Source organism: Pseudomyrmex gracilis, unplaced genomic scaffold, assembly GCF_002006095.1.
Source record: "Pseudomyrmex gracilis isolate BER0280 unplaced genomic scaffold, ASM200609v1 scaffold_2, whole genome shotgun sequence".
Classification (NCBI taxonomy): domain Eukaryota; kingdom Metazoa; phylum Arthropoda; class Insecta; order Hymenoptera; family Formicidae; genus Pseudomyrmex; species Pseudomyrmex gracilis.
The window spans coordinates 1083932-1105946 of record NW_018020586.1 but is presented as its reverse complement, the minus strand read 5'-3'; the positions used below and the strand labels follow the sequence as shown (position 1 = coordinate 1105946).

The 22015-nt window shown below is 42.9% G+C and overlaps 1 protein-coding gene across 1 annotated transcript in view; it reads left to right on the top strand.

Moving 5' to 3' along the window:
- LOC109853703 (nephrin-like) overlaps positions 1-22015 on the top strand; it is a 224563-nt gene that overhangs the window by 191953 nt on the left and 10595 nt on the right. The window contains exons 10-13 of the mRNA XM_020426061.1: positions 2376-2535; positions 13702-13995; positions 16746-17054; positions 20669-21013. Of these exons, the coding sequence (XP_020281650.1) occupies positions 2376-2535; positions 13702-13995; positions 16746-17054; positions 20669-21013 (1108 nt within the window). The remainder of the gene's footprint in view (positions 1-2375; positions 2536-13701; positions 13996-16745; positions 17055-20668; positions 21014-22015) is intronic.

Here is a 22015-nt window from a genome sequence, read left to right as displayed (position 1 = left end):
CGCCGTCTCTTGTGTGCAGCAACGCACACAAGAGGCGCAGATAACGAATCTGGTTCAGAAATCGATAATATAAGCCGACGAAGCTTAATCGCGTCGAGATAAGGGGGTGAAACGGCAGCCGCGCACCTGCGACACACAAACTTCCCGTCCGAAAACTCGCGCGTTTGATCTCGGATTCGTATCGGCAAGAGAAGAGGACGCTACGCGGAGAGCATATAAAGCAGACTCTCCTCACTGACTAGTAATTAACCTTTGGAGAATTCGGCTCTTCGGAAATTTTCTCACGAATATTATGTTCCAAAAACGAAGAGAAGGCTTCGTAAAATGTTTTTTCAATTTTTTTTCGCCTCAAATATCATAAGCTTCGCGAAACAAAAAACGCGCAAGGTTATTTCGTTACAAAGTTACGTATCTTGCATACAGAGTTATTTTTTTTTTTTTTATCTCTTTTTGATAAAATATTTAATTTCTATTCAATGACAACGGGTGTAATGTGCGCAATGTTCTTTCTTCGCTGCTAGAATGCGCGCCGCGACGATCGATAAAAATCAGTCAGCTCGAGGGATTGAGCTGTACTGACGTAAATCCGCAGCGTTTTATTGACGATTAATAAGAATGCGATTTATCAATGTCCGGGCGCATGTTTTAATCCCGTCGTCGAGCTGCCTTTTTATCTTTATCGATGATAAACTCACGCGCGATTGATTTTCAACTGATACCAGTAGGTATTAATCATTGACATAAAAGCGGAATATATTCGCTCTATCGCAATTAAACGAGCAATTGCATTTAAATATTGCATGTACAAATATATATATATATTCACAAATACAATAAATACCGGACTCTGTTTTTAATCCTTTCTAAAATGAAATATGTATATTTTATTTTGTTGTTAATATATACACGCACTTTGCAAAACAAAACAGATCTACGGAACGTCGTTCGATATTAATATTGTATGTATCTACGTATCAAAATCCACTTTAATCTACTTGCATATTTTTTTTTTCACCGAAATATTTAATTTTCAAACTTAAATCAAGAAACAATGTGCAAGGATTCGAATTTCTGTTTCGCTTACAATTTTTCCCACTTATCTCCGCCAAATATATATCACCGATAAGCCGAAGATAGAAAGTTTCCATTCCGAAAGATATGTGTTGCAATATTAAAGTTATTGCGATGTTCTCTGAACTTTGATATCCGTTCGAGCCAATTTTATGGCTCTTATCGTGAACGAATGTCGTATACGTGGAAACAGCAGGAAACGCAAATCCCAATCAATTCCCTCGATTCGAAGACTCCAAATTTGTTTCGCGAAAACTGAAAGCCGCTTTCGCAGTCTCACAAGTCGCGCGCGCACGTGTGTGCGACGGGAAAATGCGAGAGATCGAAAAACTGTCAGCGCACCTCGTACCGAATTTCTCACACGGGATTTCTTATCGCTTAGTCTGTACGCGACCAAAAAAAAAAAAAACAAAACAAAATACGAAGTCAATATATTTGCGTTTGTGTTTTTGCGGCATTAATATCTCGCGTAAGAAGCGTGCGTAACATGCTGTCCGTGTTTCCCACCAGAAAAACCGTGTGTAAATAATCACAATCCATTTTCTCAATATTGATCACGTGACTAAATATGTATATATATATTATATATATTAATTTATTATATATTTATAATATTATCTTATATTGTATTATATGTAGTATATATATCCTACGGTGAGGTCACTGGCCTTGGTACGGTATATATATACCGTAATCAGTGACCCCGCCACGGTCGCGCGGCCGAGGTCAGTGATCCCGTCGTGGTCGCGCGACCGAGGTCATTGACCCCGCCGCGGTCGCGCGACCGAGGTCATTGACCCCGCCGCGGTCGCGCGGCCGAGGTCAGTGACCCCGCCGCGGTCAATATTTTGATTTTCATGCGTTATTTCTGACATCTCTCTAATGTATTATATGGTTTGTAAGATGTATATACTAGCTGTCATTGCGGTGACAGGTTATCTTCACACTACACATTAAAATAAAAACAATAAGTTAAATAACGTAGCGCGTATCTGTGTTGTGCAAGTCATATAAAAACTTGTATTTATTTTGCGCATTATCGTTGTTAATTCTATTTAGTAACTTTTAACGAAACAATTCTCATTGTTCTTTGAAAAACAATCTTTCCAGTTTTTCTATTCTTCTACGTAATTGTTAAAAAATCTAAGTGTTAAAAAAAAAAAACAGTTTTGTTTAACTGAACTCCGTCTCGTAAGATTAAATAGTCCAATAGTTGATACACAGGGAGAATCGTATGTTCAGTGAATTAGCTTTCTACGTTAAGCTACGAGTAAACACGGCGTCGTTTGATTTCGCATTCGCAGGGCAATCCTCTGTATCACAATCCCGCGACCGGAACGATAATAAGTAATCAGAGTCTGGTGCTGCAAAGCGTCACTCGCAGCAGAGCTGGGATTTACACGTGCATCGGCAATAATCAGGAGGGCGACGGCGAGAGTAATCAACTGAACTTGGACATAAAGTGTGAGTATCCGTTACACACATTTCTCCCTCCCGCATGTCATCTGCCATCCATAATTTGCCGTGGCGCTCTAATTAAGTTAAACCATTCTCTCAGTCCGTTATTCGCGTGCCATTCTCCACATCGGATGTGTGTGTGTGTGTGTGTGTGTGTCCGAGCTTACTTTCTCTGAAACGAGAGAGCTAGGGAGAGAAAGAATCAAGAGAGAGTGTCTCTTGTTTTTGTGAGAAAAATGATGAGAAAAATATGATCTGAAAAATAATATCCGATTATTATTTTACAAATATTTGAATCAAAACAGACTATCCGATTATTTCAATTGAGATCCTTTCGGTACATTCTTTGATTACTTTGGCGTACACTTTTCTACGTGTTTGTTTTTTTAAAAATGATAAAAATTTTTCACTTTCTTCGAAAATCCAAAGTTGCAGGAAGATAATACATCACGTGTTTTTCAAATCTCATATAAAGTACGCGTAACTAACACTTCGAAGTTCGAGCACGGAATTTCTCATTACTGCCTCTCTATCGCTTGAAGAATGACGATTATGCAGTTTCAGAACGGGAGAGAAATTGCAACCAATGTTGTCTTCCGAATCTCTCCGGAGTCTCTCTCTCTCTCTCTCTCTCTCTCTCTGGACTCGGCAGAGTTAATTTCTGTGTCAGCGAGTTCACCGCACTTTCTCACGGCACATAACTGATACCGACACACCGAGGCGCGCGCGCGCAGTTCGACGTTAAATCAGCTTAGGAGCGCTTTGTTTACGAGGAAACATAAATCGGGAGAAGCGTAAGAGGGAAAACGTTCTTCTCCTCCTATTGGCGCAAGATCCCGTGTCGAAGTTTAATATCTGTCGCGCACTATAAAAGAAAACAAGGTTTCATAAAGTAGGCTGAGAAAGAACCCGACTGATGAAAGGAAGAGATGAATAGAGAGAGAGAGAGAGAGAGAGAGAGAGAAAAGAAGAAAGATCCCTATCCTAAGTCAATTTTGTATGCGCGCGTTAACTTAAACGCCGAATAAGTTTTGACAGCTCTTTCGGAGTGTTGTAAAAAAAAGAAAAGCTCGCAAAAGCTCGATATTACTTGCGAGCGCGCTCGTTACGAGTTATAAAACTTGAGATAAACCGCGAGAAAGTACGAGAATGGCGAAAGTTGTGATATTTGATTAATTGACAGATATTTTTTTTTTTTTTTTTTATCAGGCAAACGACGAGAGCGACATCGCGCGAGTGTGCGATTACACACAAATACGCGAGTAACAAGCAGAGCGATACTAATATTTTTATCAACCCGAAATATTTAATTCAGAACTTCTCGTTTTCTTTCCCCATCCATCTTGAGGATCTCGCATACACGCTCGGCAAACACGCGCCGTCGAAAATAATTTCGTAAACGATAAGTTTATAAATCATTCACGAATACAATATATCTTGTTCGCCAACGAAATGACGTAAAACCTCTCTTCTCTCTCGCGCGCGCGCACACACGCGAGCTATAACAGGAAATATCGCCCTCGCCGTGCGCAATTCGCTAGTATGAATTTATTATAGTAATGTATGCGTTTGCTCTCCTTTTTGCACCTCGTGAGTAAAATGTCTTTCGGCGTGTGCAGTTCAGCGGCCACTAAATCACTCCGAACGCTTTACACACGTAGGAACATATGCGCGTTACGCGCACACCCGAACAGCTTCTCTCTTGCCTTACAAGTGTGTATATATGTGTGTGTGTGCGTGTGTCTGTGACTTACGACTGACTGACACACGCCAACTGTTTGCTCGGCAGCTGCGCTCATCAGTATTTAGAGTTGGCTTTAACGCACATGAATTATCTAGAGATTAATTCGCGCGCGGATTAATAGAGTTGATCGGTTAAAATATATCTCCGTCCGCGCGCGCGCGCGCTTAACATCGGGATTGAAAACCAAATCCCGTCAAAATAACGAACTTCGACGAAGTGCAATCCGTTTGCAAGAAATAAGTTTTATTTAAATAAGAAAACAAATTAAACGCACAATATTATCTTTGAAGCTGAAAGCTTTTTTGTAAGTTTATATAAAATATTCAAGAAATTTAATATAATAACGAATAAAATGTTTTTTCAAACATCCGTCAGATTGACGGATGTGAAGCAAAACTATGCATACGTTCAACTCTGTGTGGTTGTTCTAGTTTCAATCACATTTCGCGTGTGTTATTTTAATCATATGCGATATTTACTTGCGCGGAATATTAATAAATGCATGTATGCGCGAGAGAGCAAGATTTTACCGAAGATATTTCAGACGCGTCGTCGTTTAATAGAGAGAGGGAGAGAGAGAGAGAGACGATTACTTTAAAAAGAAATTAGAAAACATCGCTGAAAATATGCATATCGTTCCGGTTATTAAAAAAAAAAACAACAAAATCTGTTTCAAGAGTTTGCGAGAAAAAAAGATAAGTTTTATTTTTGTTTAATATTTTGTGCGAAATGAGCTTCGTGTGCTTCGTCGTCGTCGTCGTCGAACATAACACGCGATACAAGAGAGAACGCGCGCGAATATGAAAAGACCAAGTGATTACGGAACCATTTCGAAATGACAATGGAAAAGCCGGAGCATTATTAGCAGACTTTTTATGATTCCTCGTCGCTTTGTGAAGTATATCAGCGCGAATCTCTTTACACATTTATCTCAGCCGAAAGCTGTAACTAAAATTGTCGTGACGTTCCGCTAATCTTTCCCTGTGTTCATTTTCTAAAACCGGGGAGTATTACATATTAAAGCAGACTTTGCTTTTACACAAAGTATATACATGCACACACACACACACACATACACACCGTAAAACTGTCGCGCGTCATCAAATCGCATTCGGGAATATTTCGCCGTGGATTTGACGTGTGCGCGTTTTCTTTAGAGCTCCGACGGAATTTCCGTGTAATTATACTCGCGATTATATCGGTTTTAATAACCCTTTCGGCAAGGTAAACGGTCGAGTATCTCTCCAGCGTCGAATGTTCCTCGTATAATCCGTATTTTCTTTGTTCCTCCTCCTCCTCCCTTTCCCGTCCCGTCCGGCAGCAGCGAGCCCTTCGCTATTTTACAGCTAACTAAGCGGCTTAAGATCTTGGATACGGCAGAGCCACGAAGAAGAAGAAGGAGCTTCTTGCCCGCGCGCGCATAATTATGCGCGATGAAACTGAATTAAAATCCTAAGCCACGTTACCCCGTTCGCGCGCACGGAATCCGTAGATTTTCGCAAGGCGAAATTTATGTCCGTCGCGCGCTTGTTAAAACCCCGAGCGACGTGAATCTCCGCGCGATTTTTCGCGCGTCGTATTTGCGCTACGGATTTTATGTTCGATTTTTTTTCTTTTTAGAAGAGAACAAGAGCACACTTCTCTGAAAAGAGACGAGGTGTTTTAACTTCTCATTAAGATTAACTTCATAGGCTCTTAATGTTATCGCGAGAAGACTGCTGTTACGTGGAGCGATTGAAAATTTATAATTTTATGATAAATTGATAAATTTGAGCGCGACTTAAGGAGATATAACGCGAGATATTTTTGCAAGAAAGAATCGTCGAGAAAATATGCTTGGTATTCGCTGACGTGCGAAACCTTCTGAAGGCGCTGAACACACGCTTTAAGAATTCATGAACCCGCAATGCGTCTCCTCGTCCGACGTGATCACGTCTAATGTGTCTCAAAGTATCTCGTCGTAAAAACGAACCGACGCCGACACTCGTACAAGCCCCCGTCGGGGCTCTTGTGAGTTTGCTCGTAATTGCGTTTTGCATCAAGAGAAGCGCGCATTAAATTACAAGACGAGCATCGCCGTAACAATCTGTAATTTAATGCGCCGAGCCTAAAAATTCCTGCCATTCGGCCTCTCGTCGAAGTTAACGTCAGACTTAATCGGAGGGTTTTAAACTGGAGCATTGCAATTAAATGCGATGATAGTAATTAGCCAGAAGCGAGTGCTCGACAACTTGCACAGCTCGTGTATATATACGCGGGTTTGTATTATTCTCTCTCTAGACCAGTCTCGAAATAAAACAAAAAAAAAGCAGAAAGAGAGAAAGAGAGAGAGAGCAGAAGAAAGAATACGTACGCGTCCCACAACATTTGCAGCGGAATATAATGCGCGGTACATCATAATACGCGGTATTAACAAAATTTTGCATGACGGCGCAAAAATATGTAGCGAGACAAAATCCGCGCGCGCTCTATTCCTCATCTCGCAACTACGAAGAAGTGTCTTTAGTTTGAATATATCCGAGAAAAATGAAAATAACTCCGGTTTTGTCTAGCACCAGACTAAATACATGTTTCATGTCATTTAAAAATCCTTCGTTTTATTCGAATATATATGAAATATACGCAATTTTTAAATATTTAAAATTACTTTTAAATATATATGTAACACGTGAAATAATTAAACTCGATTTTAATTATCATATATCGCACATTGAAAGGTCATGTTAAAACATTTTGCGAATTTACGAACTGACTTATTCCTCTCAAGTTGTACGTCGTGAACGCGGAAAAAAAAGTTTTGCTATTGCATGACCGGCAAGAAAAATTGTTGAATTTCTTGTTTTTTTGTCAACAAAACGTTCATGTAGTAAGTTGATCTTCTTGTTATTCTAGTAAATCTGTTTTTTCTTTTTGTGATATCAGAACGGTCAGGCCGCAACATCGCCGTCTCCCATCGACGCCAAGTGTTTGCAAGAAAACAGCTCGAATTACCATAATACTTTGTATTGGATTATCATAATGTTTCTTGCGACATACGCGAGACGGGCATGCAAAATTTCTTTGAACAACCTCGTTTCCGCGCGCGCGCGGTTTCTCTCAAAGCAAACGCGGCGTAAACACGCGATCCTTTAGCCGTCGTTGAGTAATCCAGGTCGCTCAAATAGAAATTGCTGCGCGATTAATGCTTAATTACGTGCCGCAGTTTCGCGCGGTGTGTCGCGTACGTACTTTTATCGCACGGGACAGATTCGCATGCGAGATCCTGAGATGCGCATAAAATATTTTATTCCTCGCTCTTATTTCACGCGAATATAAATCGAACGAAGAAACTTGAAAACGTAGCGAGTCGAAGTGTTTTTTCCTCTTAATTTTTCTCGGAGTTGAAAAACTGTGACGGTGGAAGTAAAATTTCTCAGAAAAAATCTTGTTTTTGTAGCAAGAGACACACAGTTTATCTCGTAAAGTAAACAGTGTCGCGTATTTGTAACAATTTCACAAAAAAAAAAAAAAAAACTATTGGATTTGACGACGGAGATTCGAAATTGTACTTAAAAAAATAAAAACAAAAAAAAAACAGATACGATTACGCACAGTTGAGATACTTGGAACGCTGCAAAGATAAAATTTTCGATATTATACACACGCGGAATTAATGGCAACTTTTATACCGTAATGCGGTAAAAGGTTGGCACTTTATTCCGCGCGACAACAAAAATCGCGCCGATTTATAACCGACTCGATCCGCCGCGTCTCTCTCCGGCCGGAAGTAGATACGGTACGTCATCGGTCAGCCGGTTGCGCGTTTATCGACGCGCAATACGCGCGTTCTCTCTCTCTCGCGCGCGCGCGAAATTCGTTTCGCTAACTTTAGATTCCGCTTGCAGTAATTTAATTACACGACGGGACGCGGGGGTGCGAACTAGAATGCCGCCGCCGTCGCTGCCCGGATGAAATATGTCAATGAATTTATCGCAGCCGCACGAGCTTGGACATTTATTCGCGCTGCAAAAGTGAATTCGATTTCTCGTACGCGCGCCGGGCGTTTTGATTTATTCGCCGTGATAGATTGGATAGATTATGTAGTCGCGCGAAAAAAGCCGAGCCAAGACGTCGCCCGGATGGCTGGCGATCGATCGATACACCCGCGTACGTAATCCTCAACAATACGGGAAGCGCGCGAACGTTTAAAGGAGATTACGCGTCGAAGACTCTCCAAGAGAGTGAATTTTCTCTTTTTACGTCCAATCAGGGAGAGAATTATCTCGCGACGGCGCGGAAAACACGGGACGTATTAATTAACTACGCGCCGCATTAATACATCAAGAATCGTCGCCCGCGCATTGTCCGCGCGCGTCGGTTGATAATCATCATCTTTCCAACGGAAAGATCCGTCGGGTCGATACTACAACTGTGACGATTGCGTGTAACCGAAGGGGACGTTCATTAGCGTTGCGGTAAATCGAGACTATCTAATTAAGACAAACAGTCAGCCGTGTGAACTTGCCGTGTAAACTTTAGCGTTTAAATTTAACGGCTGCTGCGCATCGCGTTATCGCGCGATGTATCGCAATGCCGCGCGCGCGTTGCGGCATGAGAGATCGTTTATCGCGCGCGCGAGATACGACGTTCGATAGAAACCCGTCGAAGATCTATCGATCGATCGGCCGACGACGAGAACGGCCGCATCCAACTGGCTCCATTAACGCCAGCTAATTAATGTATCTGATTAAGCAAGGTATCGACACACATGTATCATCTCAAGTCCCGGCCACGCTCGATCCATATATAATATCTGTTATCTAGATAGTTGGTGCGTGTTGCCGGGTTGCATGGCATAAGCTATGCGAGCGGTACATCGTCGCCACGACAAGAACATAAATCTTCGTTATTTGACGTATAATGGCTACTCGCGCGGCCTCGTACGCGACCGTAGATTATTATTATTATAAATTCCCGCGACGTACGTGCGACATTCTTACGAATTTCACTGGTAACGAGAGCGAAAAGAGTGGGGAAGGGGTGTTATGATGTACCGCGCGGCTCGGCGCCGCGTGTGTGACGCGACGTTTCCCTCTCTCGCGCTCGATCGACGAAGATTCATGACGCAAATACCGGCAAACATAGAATAATATGCTCGGTGGTGCCCGGGGCGCACACCCTATCGCTCTCTCTCTCTCTCTCTCTCTCTCTCTCTCTCTCTCTCTCTCTCTCTCTCTCTCTGTATACAGGATGTCCTGAGACTAATGTACCGTTAAATCTCCTAAGGAATCTGTCACCGCCAGGATATCCGATAATTCTTCGCTCTTGTGTTTCTTCGTGCGTACGGGCGTGCTCGTGCTGTCAGACATTCGGAAAGACTTTAACGGGCTGTCGAGCGTAATTTTCGTTTCTGTCAGAAGCGTGAGAAATTTGTTAGGCGCTCTCTCGGGTTCTAAATAAGGTGAAAAGCGAGAAAGGCCCTTCTCAGTTACGTAATTACGAAGATGTTCTCTGCTTTCTCTCTCTCTCTCTCTCTCTCTCTCTCTCTCTCTCTCTCTCTCTCTCTCTCTCTCTCTTGGAATGTGCATAAATTTACAAATTTATTGATTATCTTGATACACGGCCTCTCGAAATATTGCTACAATATTTTTATCGCAAAGACTTGTGGAAAAAGTCGTATCTTACGTACACGAACTCTTCCGTATGGTTTAAAATCGCTATCTTCCAATCTCGAACGTATGTACTTCGGGATTAGAAACACATCCCCGAGGAGATCCCCTAGAAATATTTAAGATATACGCCGATACCTCCGGAGATCAATTCGTTCTCGCGGATAATCGAGATGGACCGTTTCGAGTCCCCAAACAGAAAAAGCGAGTAACTTTGCTCTCTCGTCCTCTCTTTCCTCTTCCTCCTCTTCCTCCCTCCACCTACGTCGCGCGTTTCATGCGACCCACGCGCGACAGATCGACGTGCATTTTTCACGATGCAGCCGATATTGCGGCTCGTTGAATTATGCATACACGGCGCAGATATCATTTCGATAGCTGGCACGAACGTTCGGCGTGAGCGATCTGTCACTGAGGCTTAATGACCGGCATTAATTGGTTATTGTCAGTGCGGCTCCGGCCGCTGATCGATCGCGATACCGCGATACATTCCGGGGGTATCCTTTATCGTTCGCCATTCTCCGTCCATCGCCGCAGCTTTTATTCAAACGAGAGAGAGGAGGACATTCGGCGCTGACGAAGGAGAGAATCAGATATCGAATCACCCCTCGTCCCGGGGGTTCAATTCAATTTTTCTAGATAAAAGAATATATCGCTGACCGCATTTAACTACACCGTTGACGATATTTATAAGAACCCGTATTTTGCATGCGTAATGTCACGCGAGAGTCTCCATTTTGCCTCGAAATATTCAAAAAGTTGTGGGAATTCCTCCCCCGTTTTGAAAAATTTCGCGAAATCTCCCGGCGAGCTTTTATGTTAATTTATTTCCGTGCGAGTAGTTTTCGACAAAATATTCAAAAGAGGATAAATAAAGATTAGCTTCTCGGCCGAAGAAAATCGGTCGGTCGATTTCGAACGGTCTTGAAAATTTACGGAAAGAATTCTCTGGTAAACGAGGCGATAAAAAATTTGGAACGCTCGAGAGAGCACATCGGCAAGGTTTGTGTGTTATTACACGCGATCGCGCGACCTCGCGCGATATCGGCAGACCCATGAAGACCCGCGATAAAAACGCGCTTTTCCAATCATCCCGCGATCGCGTGTAACGCTCTCGCCGCACGATCAACGTCGCAGAACTCTCATGACCTTTATTGGCAAGACATTTTTCGACGATCGCCCTGAGAAGAGGACAAAGAGTTCCTCCGATCGTCTGTGTGTGTGTGTGTGTTTGTGTGTGTATATGTCTGGCTCGACACACGATTGGCCGACCGAGAGTCGCTCTTTCCGGGAAGCATTCCGGGCATCGTCGAAGGATCGGACTTCTTTCGACAACTGTGCAAAGTACAAAGGGGGATGCAATACGCAAGGCACCGGATGCCGTCTGGAATTTTATGACTGATCTAATCAATGAAGGGTCAGTCTCCACATGCGAGCCGAATATCTCGCATGCTCTCTCCTCACTTCCAACGTCCAAAGTATTATTGAATTTCCTAGACGCGAGACGGGACCGGGCTTCCGTTCCGGGAAGGTTTCGAAGTCGCGGGAGATCTTTTGTCAACTTACACCGAATATCTTCTTTCGTTCGTGGAAGCAAATGTCAATTGTGGAAACTGCCGTTGGGATAACGATCGAGATCGCGCTGGGGTTTTCAGCGCGAATGCGCTTCGAGTCGCATCGAGAGACGCATTGTCGGCGTGTCTTTCGGCGTCTGTTTTAATTTTGATAAAATTATTAAATACGTAATAATATTGTTTAATTTTCTCATCTACGTTTCTCGTTTGTTCGTGAGATTACTTCGCGCAAATGAATGGAGACGATGAGAAGAAAACAACGGGAGAAGTGAAATGATTTCAAAGAGCCGATCAGTTCGAGATAACTCGGTGTCAATACGTTCCGACATCTCGTCATCCCGAAAATAAATAGAAACTTTCTTTAACGAACCGTCCGTCAATGTCTTCCCGGTGTTGATATTTGTGGGGATCAATTGTTTTCGCGAATAAAAAATATTTATCTTTCCAATGAACGTGCATAGGCTCGGGAAATCTGCAGCGATAGCTCTGGTTGTCGCGCGAAATGTCGCTCGCATATTGACGATCGCGTCAGCCGTTCGCTTTAATCGCTCGACGCGTCGATCAAGTTTTATAGCGAGAAAGCGCGAAGTTCCCGTACGTTTAACAATTTACACGTCGCTTGTATATTTCGACAATAATTCGCGAAACGTATTTCCTCCTCTTCCTCCGTTCTCTCCCTCCACATTCTTAAAAGACGTGATCGATCAAAAAACGATTCGTTTGTCAACTTCAGCCCCGCGAGAGAGATATATATATATATATACAATATATAATATACACTTTGCACACACATTTGGAAGGTTGTGTACAAAGTACATTAAAAACTTTCCATCATCCTCTTTTTTTTCTTTTACTTCTTTACACAGAGTTTCCTTTCTGAGAGATGTAAACTTCGTTGTCCCTGGTTTAACATCGTCACAGCGTTCTTTCTATGTGCGTTGAACGTACAATTTCGAGAGTCGCGAAAATTGTCTTAAATATATGCAGTTTCTTCGTTTGAAGAATATTTTGCAAAGTAGAAAGAGAGAGAGAAAAAAGAGAGAGAGTGGCCTCGTGGAGAGAGAAAGAGAAAGAAAAAAGAGAGAGTGGCCTCGTGAAGAGAGAGAGAGAAAGAGAGAGAGAGAAAGAGAGAGTGGCCTCTGTCTTTACATTCTCTTCTTTCTTACACGAAGCATAAAGAATCGCCTCGTAGAGGCTTACTTTCTTACCGAGTGGATAACGATGTACTTCCAGTTAGCTATGAATTGTACAACGACGTATTTCCCAGCGGAGAATATAATGGGGAGGAAAACCGTCGTCGCGTTCGCGAACATACGCGAATGTTTCTTCCTTCTCTCTTCCCTCTGCCCCCTTCCCCCTTTGCTCCGATGTCTGAACAATGAAGACATGCTCTACTAATGGTGCACTGTTGCGATATGTAGATTACAGGATATATACATGTATATTGCGTATTATGTATATTACGGCGATATCAGATACCGTGTCGACTGAGGTTGACACGAAACTCGGGAATGGCGCACGGACATGAATTCCATCGTTAATGCTTAATTACGGATAGTGCTTAATAATCGCGTTAGCCGCCGGCGAAATATCAGATTTCACATGTCGATCATTTCTCGATAAACCGCCGATGAAAGATCGTGTTGTGGAGACGCGCATAACCGAGGAACACGAAACGTACCTCACGGAAATAACACGATATTGTGTGTCCCCGATGTATATATATGTGTGTGTATATATATATATATATATATATTGGAAATCACTAATCAATCGGATGTGTAATCAAGTATCTTCGAGTTCAAGATTCTGAACTCGTCTCAGATATCCCCCTTTTATTACAGGCGGTTATTGAACTTCAGTTGTGTTGAGAACCTCCCGTCCCGACCATCGCAGTTTTATTGTCACGAACGAAGCCGCGATGAAAAGACAACATCGCGGGAAATTTCACGTACATATAGATTACACGCCCCTTTCCCATCTCACCTCCACTCTCTTCACCCTTTCAAATTATTAAACTTCGATAATTGGAGCAACGCGAGGCCGCGCGCACGTCACAAAACAAACAGCCCGTAACGGGAGTGTTTTGGGTGTCGGATGATGTGTTTGGCCGCGCCCGCGTGTACATTCGTATATTCACAAAACAGCGGATGATACGCGAGGCTTATATTCTCAAAACCGCGCAAACCAACATTTACATTTCCAGTTGTGCCGGTATGCCAACACGGTCAGACCAAGGTATTCGGCGTGGCGCGGCAGGAGACCGCGAACATCCCCTGCGAGCTGGAGGCGAACCCGCCGGAAGTATCGTTCACCTGGAAATTCAATAATACAATGGAGGCGGTGGACATACCTCAGGCGCACGTCACGAGCGAGCATACACGCTCGATAGCCTCCTACACACCGATGACCGAGCTGGATTACGGCAGCCTCCTTTGCTGGGGCAGCAACGACCAGGGCACTCAGCTCGAGCCCTGCGTTTACCATATCGTGCCTGCCGGTGAGTGAGTTTAGCCTATAAACTGAGACGCGTTTTATCTCAGACAATTTTTGCCCAACGAAACGTGCAACATCTCAATTCGAAAAGAAGAAAACGGAGAAGAAAATTGTCTCGAATCCTATTTCCGACTTGCTAACAAATCGGGAGATGTGTGTACACATTTGTTGATTTAAATACTACGAGGATTAATTTTTTTCATTGAAAAAAAGTACGTTTGCGTCGAAATACTTGCATTTTTCTTATTTTAATTGCGTTATTTGTTGAGAAATATCTCTGCGACGATTTCTCTTTGAGAACTCTCTCGAAAATGCATTTACATATTGAATGTTTTAGAGTTCTACTTTATTACTTATTCCTAAATAAGAACGTTTTAAATGCGTTACGTACTTGATCTAATAGACTTTTCCGCGCGGAAATGTCGAGCTAAATGTTGGATAAAATTTATAATGAAAATATAATATTTAAATGTTGAATTAAATATATTACACATGTATTTTAAATTCCTAATTAACATATTTTGAAGCCAATTATAGTATAATTAATAATCTCGCAAAAATTTATCATATGCAGATGTTTAAAGCGTAATTAAATAATGTAATCGAACGGGGACGCTTCCCCCGTATTAAATTGTAATTGCGCGTGTGCCGTCGCATTTGAATTTTTATACCGAGGACGACACGCAAATGTAAATTGTGTAACGCAATTTAATATATGCATTATGACATCCGTATAATGTTTATAATAAATGTTTTTGTGTGTTACCTCACAGTCATTTATATATCATTACCCAGCGCCGGGTGAATAAATAACGCGAAACAAAGATAAACGAGTCTTTTCGGCGACGGCGCAACTGTACGATGTAACTTTTTAGAAAACGGCAATCGATTTTGCCAGACGAATGTTGCGCCATTTCGGCGCTCTTGAAAACTGCATTCAATAGATTCGATACCATTTACTCTTTCTGTCGTCGCCGCGAAGCACCGCCATCCGGCATTCGGTGAATTATAAATGCAACGCGCCCTACGGTCCGCGTGCGTTTTTTTTTTTTTTTTTATTATTAAATTTATCGGCCACTCGCGACGAAACCTGCGATATACATGAACGAATAGGGAAGAATTCAACGAAATCGCTTAAGCGAGTCAACGATATATTTTTCAAACAGTTCCACTTGGTTACTTAAGTTCTCCGCGAGTTTTCCGCATGAAAAGATACTAATTTCAATGTTATTTTACTTTGTGCCGACAAATATCGCGAAAACAAAAGTGTCGACTTAAAAAAATATATAAAATAATATAAAAACCGCGGCGGTGTAAACTAGTCGGTTGAGATAACGCACTCATGTGTTTATCATTTGCGTGTCACTGTTATCATAATTGCGGAAAAACACATCACGTGTATGCAAAACGCGTCGTAGAAAATAAAGCGGTATAATATTTTTTTTTGTGTATTACTTTTTCTCTTTTAAGTGATGTATGTTGACAAATAATTTGTTTTTATTTTATATGTTTTTTTGTTTTTGTTTTGTGATAAATATCACATATTATTGATTTTAGTTCTTTGAAATCGCATAGCGCGCGAATTAAACATCGTGTCTGTCTCAAACATCAATCACGTGGCATCGCATTCTAAACAGTTTAACAGAAGAAGCGCCTTCGTATCTATACGCGCCCGCGAAAAATATTGGAAAAATATCATCGCGCAACTTTTATCGCGTCGCCGTATTTTTCTTTGTTTTTTTTTTCTTTTTTTTTTTCAATGTCCCGTGTGGGTGTCCGATTTCCCGCAACTACATTTTAATGCGCCGGTATATCTCGCTAATGTTACACAATGTTGCGTTCTAAAATTTATACTTTACGTTGGTGGGTTTGTGCGCGCCACACGGTTTTTACGAACGAACTATCCTTCGTCGGAAAAATATCGAGGAAAAAAAAATGATCGCACGTTCCTTTTTTATATCGCTTGACAAAATTCGAGCGCGAATACATTTTTACGCGTTGTAATCGGGAAGAATCTGTTTTCTCCGCGATTCGAAGATCTTGTGTCCCGTCCCCGTTCGTAAACCTCGTGAAAACGCAGGCGATACGTGACAAACGCGTTTTATCTTCGCGTTTGATGCCGTGAGAACTAATGGAACGCAGTAATAAAAACCGGCCGTTAAAACGAACGATTGCGTAAAAGGCACATTTCGATTTGATTGCCAGAGTAGTAGTTTCTCTCGGGGAACACGCAGAAACGAAAACCCGACCGAAAGCTGCTCAACCTTCTGAAAGCAGGTGATTAAATCTCGGAAGTTAAAGCACGTATGGGAACAACTTGCGTTTGTCAGCATGTCTTTGAAACTTAACGCGGCGTCGAATCGTTTTATATCATTTTCGCGGCCATCTTTCACATTTAAACGATCCGCGCGTCACTATTGAATTCGCAAATCTGTACACACGCTCACGAACGCGCAGTACAAATAATTCAAATCAAAAGTTTACACAATCGAAAATAAACGATTCGATTTTAAATTAATTTCATCTTTAAGCCAGACGTGTAATTGATTTAATTAGCCAACAATTTCCACCGACGCGTGTTCGACGCACAATTTCGATATCCAATCTCACGCCCGGATATATATGTTCTCCTCCATAAAGTAACACCCGGAGGAGGGGAAGGGAAATACGCCACGAAATTTGCCAATTAAGCATTCGTTTATGCCCGTTAATTATCATCCAATATCGAAGTTGATCGCGCGCGAAATCCAACAGGTCGGCCGGATACGCCGCACAACTGCTCCTTGCTGAATCAAACGACCGATTCGATTTACGTGGAGTGCATCGAGGGCTTCGACGGCGGCATGCCACAGAAATTCACCATGCAGGTGAATCGCGAGCCAGGATCCGGCAAGGCCGGCGCCACCGTTTACAATCAGACCAACAAGGTGCCGATCTTCTCCGTCAGCAATTTGGATCCCGGCACCACCTACGAGGTCTTCATTTACTCCACCAACGCCAAAGGTCGCAGCGAGACCGTGCGATTTCGCGCCACCACCCTAAATCTCCCTGAGAGACGAACAGGTGAGTCGTCCGGGTCGGAAGATCGGCCCTCCCCGAGCGAGGGCTGACAATGATCGACGACGAGTCGATTCGCGATCAATTCCACGTCTCACGATACACACGTCACGGACGATTCATAAGTAAATCTCGAGCGATGCTTGGAAGTTTTACAGGTGTTAGTTTTTTTTTTTTTTTGCGTGACCGAAATAGCGACGAAAATATCAACTAATCTTTCTAAAATATTTACGCGCAAAATTTGATGAAAGTTTCGCCAAAACTCAAGTATCACCAACGAGTTTTTCACGCGCGGTTTTGGATTTTTATCATATTTACCTTCTAATAAAACGCTCGTAGGATTTCAAACATTTATCTAGTAAGTTTTTTGCGCGCGCGTTATTTTTGAGAAATTAACAGAAAATTCTCTCGGCCTTCGGCGTGATAATGAAATTTCAGTTCGCGTCAAACGATTCGACCGCATCAAATAACCGTAACCGACAATCCCCCGACCTGTGTGTATGATCTCGCCGCAACTCTGCGGTGCGAGCCGCGTGACACATAAAATGCACATCGGAACTATCAAACGGGACTGTAAAGAAAGAAGCATCGTCGGGCGGATATTACTTATGAATCGATCTAATACTTTCAGCACTGTTCGCTACGCTGCACGGCCTTGCATCGTAGAGCTCGTGTAAACATGTTAATTCTCTCTCGTGCAATAACATCGTAACTCGATTTCGGCGGCTTTTTGAGTGGCGGCTCGCGTATATATATATATATATATATATAATATATATATATATATATGTATGAAAACTCACGGGTGCGTATTAACGTTACGTAATATCAACGTGCGCGCATCTGCGCGTTGATTTGCACTTGAGATCTCTCGTCCAAGCGGTTTACACTGGATGTTCCCTCATTAAATGCCCCCGAGTTCGAAACCAAAAACATAAGTGCGCAGGGGGGGAGTGTGCACTCGCGAAGTTTGAATCGCCCTGTAAGTTTGTCGTGGAATTTGATTTCATCTCCCTTTCCTCGCGGAAATTCAACTCGCGGCTTCACAAACGGGGAACAATCGGACTTAGCGATTTGGCGAATAGCGTAATTAACTGAAAATTGTGAGAACAAGTTTGCAAACTTTATACCACAATTATTGAACTTTGAATTGTTGTTGATTCGCTGCATATACAATTTATTAAAACAATCTTTTATTTTTGCGATTGAACTTGATAAAAAAAGATTATGAATGATTTTAATTTCGAGAGACGTTTGAAATTATTATTATTTTTTTTTTTATGAAATAACCGAATTATCGCACATTTAATTATAGCGGCAACACGTAAACACGTCGTTTTTTTTCGCGATCGAAACACCATCCCGACGCGGTATGGCGTTTCCAAATTTTTCTACGAATACTTCGGTACGAAGTTTTGATAATACATATCTGAAATACATCATGTGAAATTTTTCCCGTAAAGAGCACAACGCGCGTTCGGAGAGAATACATTTTTTTTTTGCGAGTTACGATGATATTGGATTCGTTCGAAATCCGCGGTTATTTCAAACGGTATTATCTTTTTTTTCACTTCGATCAAGCACACGTTATGTTATGTCAAACTCTGTAATCCGCGGTAGAGTGTTCGTGTAGAAAAAAAAAATGCACCGAGATCTCTCGTAGCGCAAACGTAACAAACTGCGAAATATGTGATTTAGACGCGCACCACTTCCACGTCGGCGCATGATCGCTCGTCGTTTCAACAATCGTATTTTTTTCTTTCTCCATTAACAAAAAGTTGTTTTCTCGAGCATCCTCTTTGGCAATGTATTCTTTTTAATATTCATTCTTTAAAATATTTAAATCGGTTTAAAATTTCCCACGTTCATCTCCCTCTTTCGTTTTTCTCAAAACGCGCGTATCGAAAAAAAAAAAAACAATCCGTGCGATTTTTTCAATTTGATCGCCGCGCGAAACACGTTTTCAAACGGTATCTTGGTAAATTCCGTTAAACCAATTTCTCTCGGTCCAATTTAGCGACCTCCGGGGGCCATTCTGGCACATTCTTCTAACTAATTGCTCACGATTAACCCGTGGGTATGCACGTAGACGGACGTTAAGCGGCGTTACGCGCGTTAATAATGCGCGGCTAATAGGTGGTGGACTGCGGAACCCGTCGGCGTCGTCGTTTATCCGCTCTACTGCGGCCGGGCCGCGCACTAGGTCGAGATAGGGTAAACCAGACTATAAAAGGCTTTCGTATTTCGCGTCAGCTGCTCTTGGCCCTCTCCTTCGTTACAAATCGCCGTTCCTTACGCTACGCTCGTTCAATTTATATCCGGACCTTCCCCTCTCCTCCCCCTCGTACCACACCGTCCGCGCTAACAAGACTCGGCGATATGCTGCTGTTCTCTTGAGGGGGAGGAGAGAGAGGAGGCGAGAAAAAAAATCGGTGTTCGAAGGATTTCGATTTCTGTTCTCCGTACGTAAGATGTTCCCGCGAAACGTTCGATCGAGCTTTGCGAACAAATTCCGCCGCACGAATTCGCAGCGACATGTTCGCAGTAAAAATGTTATTCAAATGTGCGTTACATCAAAAAAACGATAGACGTTTCAATTGTATTTTTCTTTTTCTGTCTTTCTCTTTTCTGATATTGATAAAAAAAACCCGAATTGTAAAATTGCGGCAGCTGTTTTGACTTCCCTTCGAAAAAGATACAACCTCGTGTGTTCGTGCATTATAAAAACTACGGTCCGCGTTAAAAGTTAGCGCGCGAGTGGCAGCTTTCGAGACGATAAAAATGACAAAAATATATGCGCGGATCGGGTGTACGTCTCGCTCGATGACTGGCAGGTATCGATTGCGTTTTGACGTTTTGCATTAAAATACGTCGGTGCGCGCAGCGTGACGAACGATTGGCACATTTCACGGAAATCCATCGCCGTGTGTGATCGAGGCTCTCTCGAGGAGATCGCGCGCGCGCGCCATCAAACTCGCGAGGGAACGCGCCATTATCGCGGCGAGCGAGATATCATCTACGAGTGATTACGCCTCATTTAAATACGCATGACTCGATGATTCCCCGATGAGAACCGCGGAACGCGCTAGGAGCACGCGCGTCCGCGATCGATGAACCGGTCCGTTCGCTAATAAATATCTTTCATCAGTAAAAAACCTTTTCAATTTCTCAGACATTCTACACACGCTATCTCTCTAGCTCTAACAGTTTCGCGTTTTCAGAGACAGTAATCAGAGAACATTTGTACACCCAACGCAGCTTTGTATTCGATCAAGTTCCTCTCTAATCAGAACATGACACGAGCTCGTCGATTATCCCAAACTTCAGTACTCGAAACAAGCCTAGCGGATAACGCGATTCGGTCTGTAACGCCATTCAACCATTCAACATGCATTGCATTTAATTACTCGTCATCCCATTTGCCCGTCGTTTTAACGACGGATACGTTTCTCTTGTTTGCAAAACGAACACACAGCCCTCGCGGAGTTGCCAGATTCATCAAACCACCTTCATCAAACTCTCCCTTCCCCTCAAAAACCGTCGTACCTTGTACGCGCCCACCCCTCGAGTCAGTTTACGACGAAGGCTGAGGCCTGGTGTGTTGTGACCACTTCCGGTAGCAGGTGAGAGGCTGGCGCAACCACCCTCGCCGGAGAATTGCACGATCCGTGAGGAGAGCCGGACGACCGTGCGTGTCAGCTGCGCCGAGAGCGAGTACTTCGACGCGAACACCGCCACCTACGTGCTGCAGGTCTTTGACGCCAACACCAGGCGGTTGCTGGCGTCCGCGACCAGCCTGACGCCGAGCATGCTCGAGGTGACGAATCTGCCAACCGAGAGGAGCCAGTCGGGTCTGGTGCTGTCCCTCAGGATCATGACGGCGCACGCGATGAGCGACGCCACGGTCATCCACAGTCCGCATTTTGTACAGGAGGGTAATACCTCGGAGCACCAACATTACCCAGGTAGGGTGCAGATAAACAATGGATCTCGTCCCGCCAACTATCCCCAACCACCTCTTGCGATTCTACCAGCTTCCCTCCGCCCCTCACCTACCGACCATTGCCTCTTGTTATCCCCGACAAACATCGGATGGTGCTATTCGTGCGAGGAATTAGCGGCGCCGATGAGCGACATCGTTGTTGGACGAGCCACGAGGATCGATTGTGTCGATTCTCACCGCTCGGGCTTGAAGATGATCTCGGGAGGGGGAGACTGTTTGATCGCGAGCTCTCCTGGTGGAAACGGACGACTCGAACGAGAACAGCGTGTTCGTCGCCGATACACTGAATATTTATGTTTACTTTCCTCATTCCGCGTTTGAAAGCACATTACCGCAGTCCTGCGCGAGACGCGATTTAGTCCACAAAATCAGATGATTTGTTTGTGCGAGTTTTTCTGTTTTTTGTCGTTGCTGTGTATATTTTTGCGGCGACCCGAGTAGATCTTGATCTGATTTATGATTGCTCGTATCTCCTTAAGTATTTGTGTGTGTGTGATGATATTTCTTCTTTTTTATTTTATTACGTATCTTGTTTTTTGTTTCTTCAACTCTCTTCTTTAACCGTAGAATTGAAATGTCGTATTTCTGGGAGCTAGCTCGTCTTTTCTCAGTTTTTCAGAAACGCGCAGATTCTTATTTCCTTATAACAAACTCAAACTGCCGTTAAATCTGCCAATTCTCTCTCTTTCTCTCTTCTTTCTCTGTGTCTTTCTTTATAAAACTAGATTCTAATTGTAGAAACTTTTATCTTTGTTGTTCGAAACTTGTTATTTTTCAAAATATCAATCGATACGAGATTCTTTTTGTCACGTCTGCGCGTTTGAATCGGCGCGAATATTTACGGCGATATATGATAAAACTGTTCCCATCTAAGTTGTTATAACAGTCCGCACGACTCGTTTGTGATAAAAATTGTTCAATCAGCGGAAATTGAACTAAAAGAGAAAGAGAGAGAGAGAGAGAG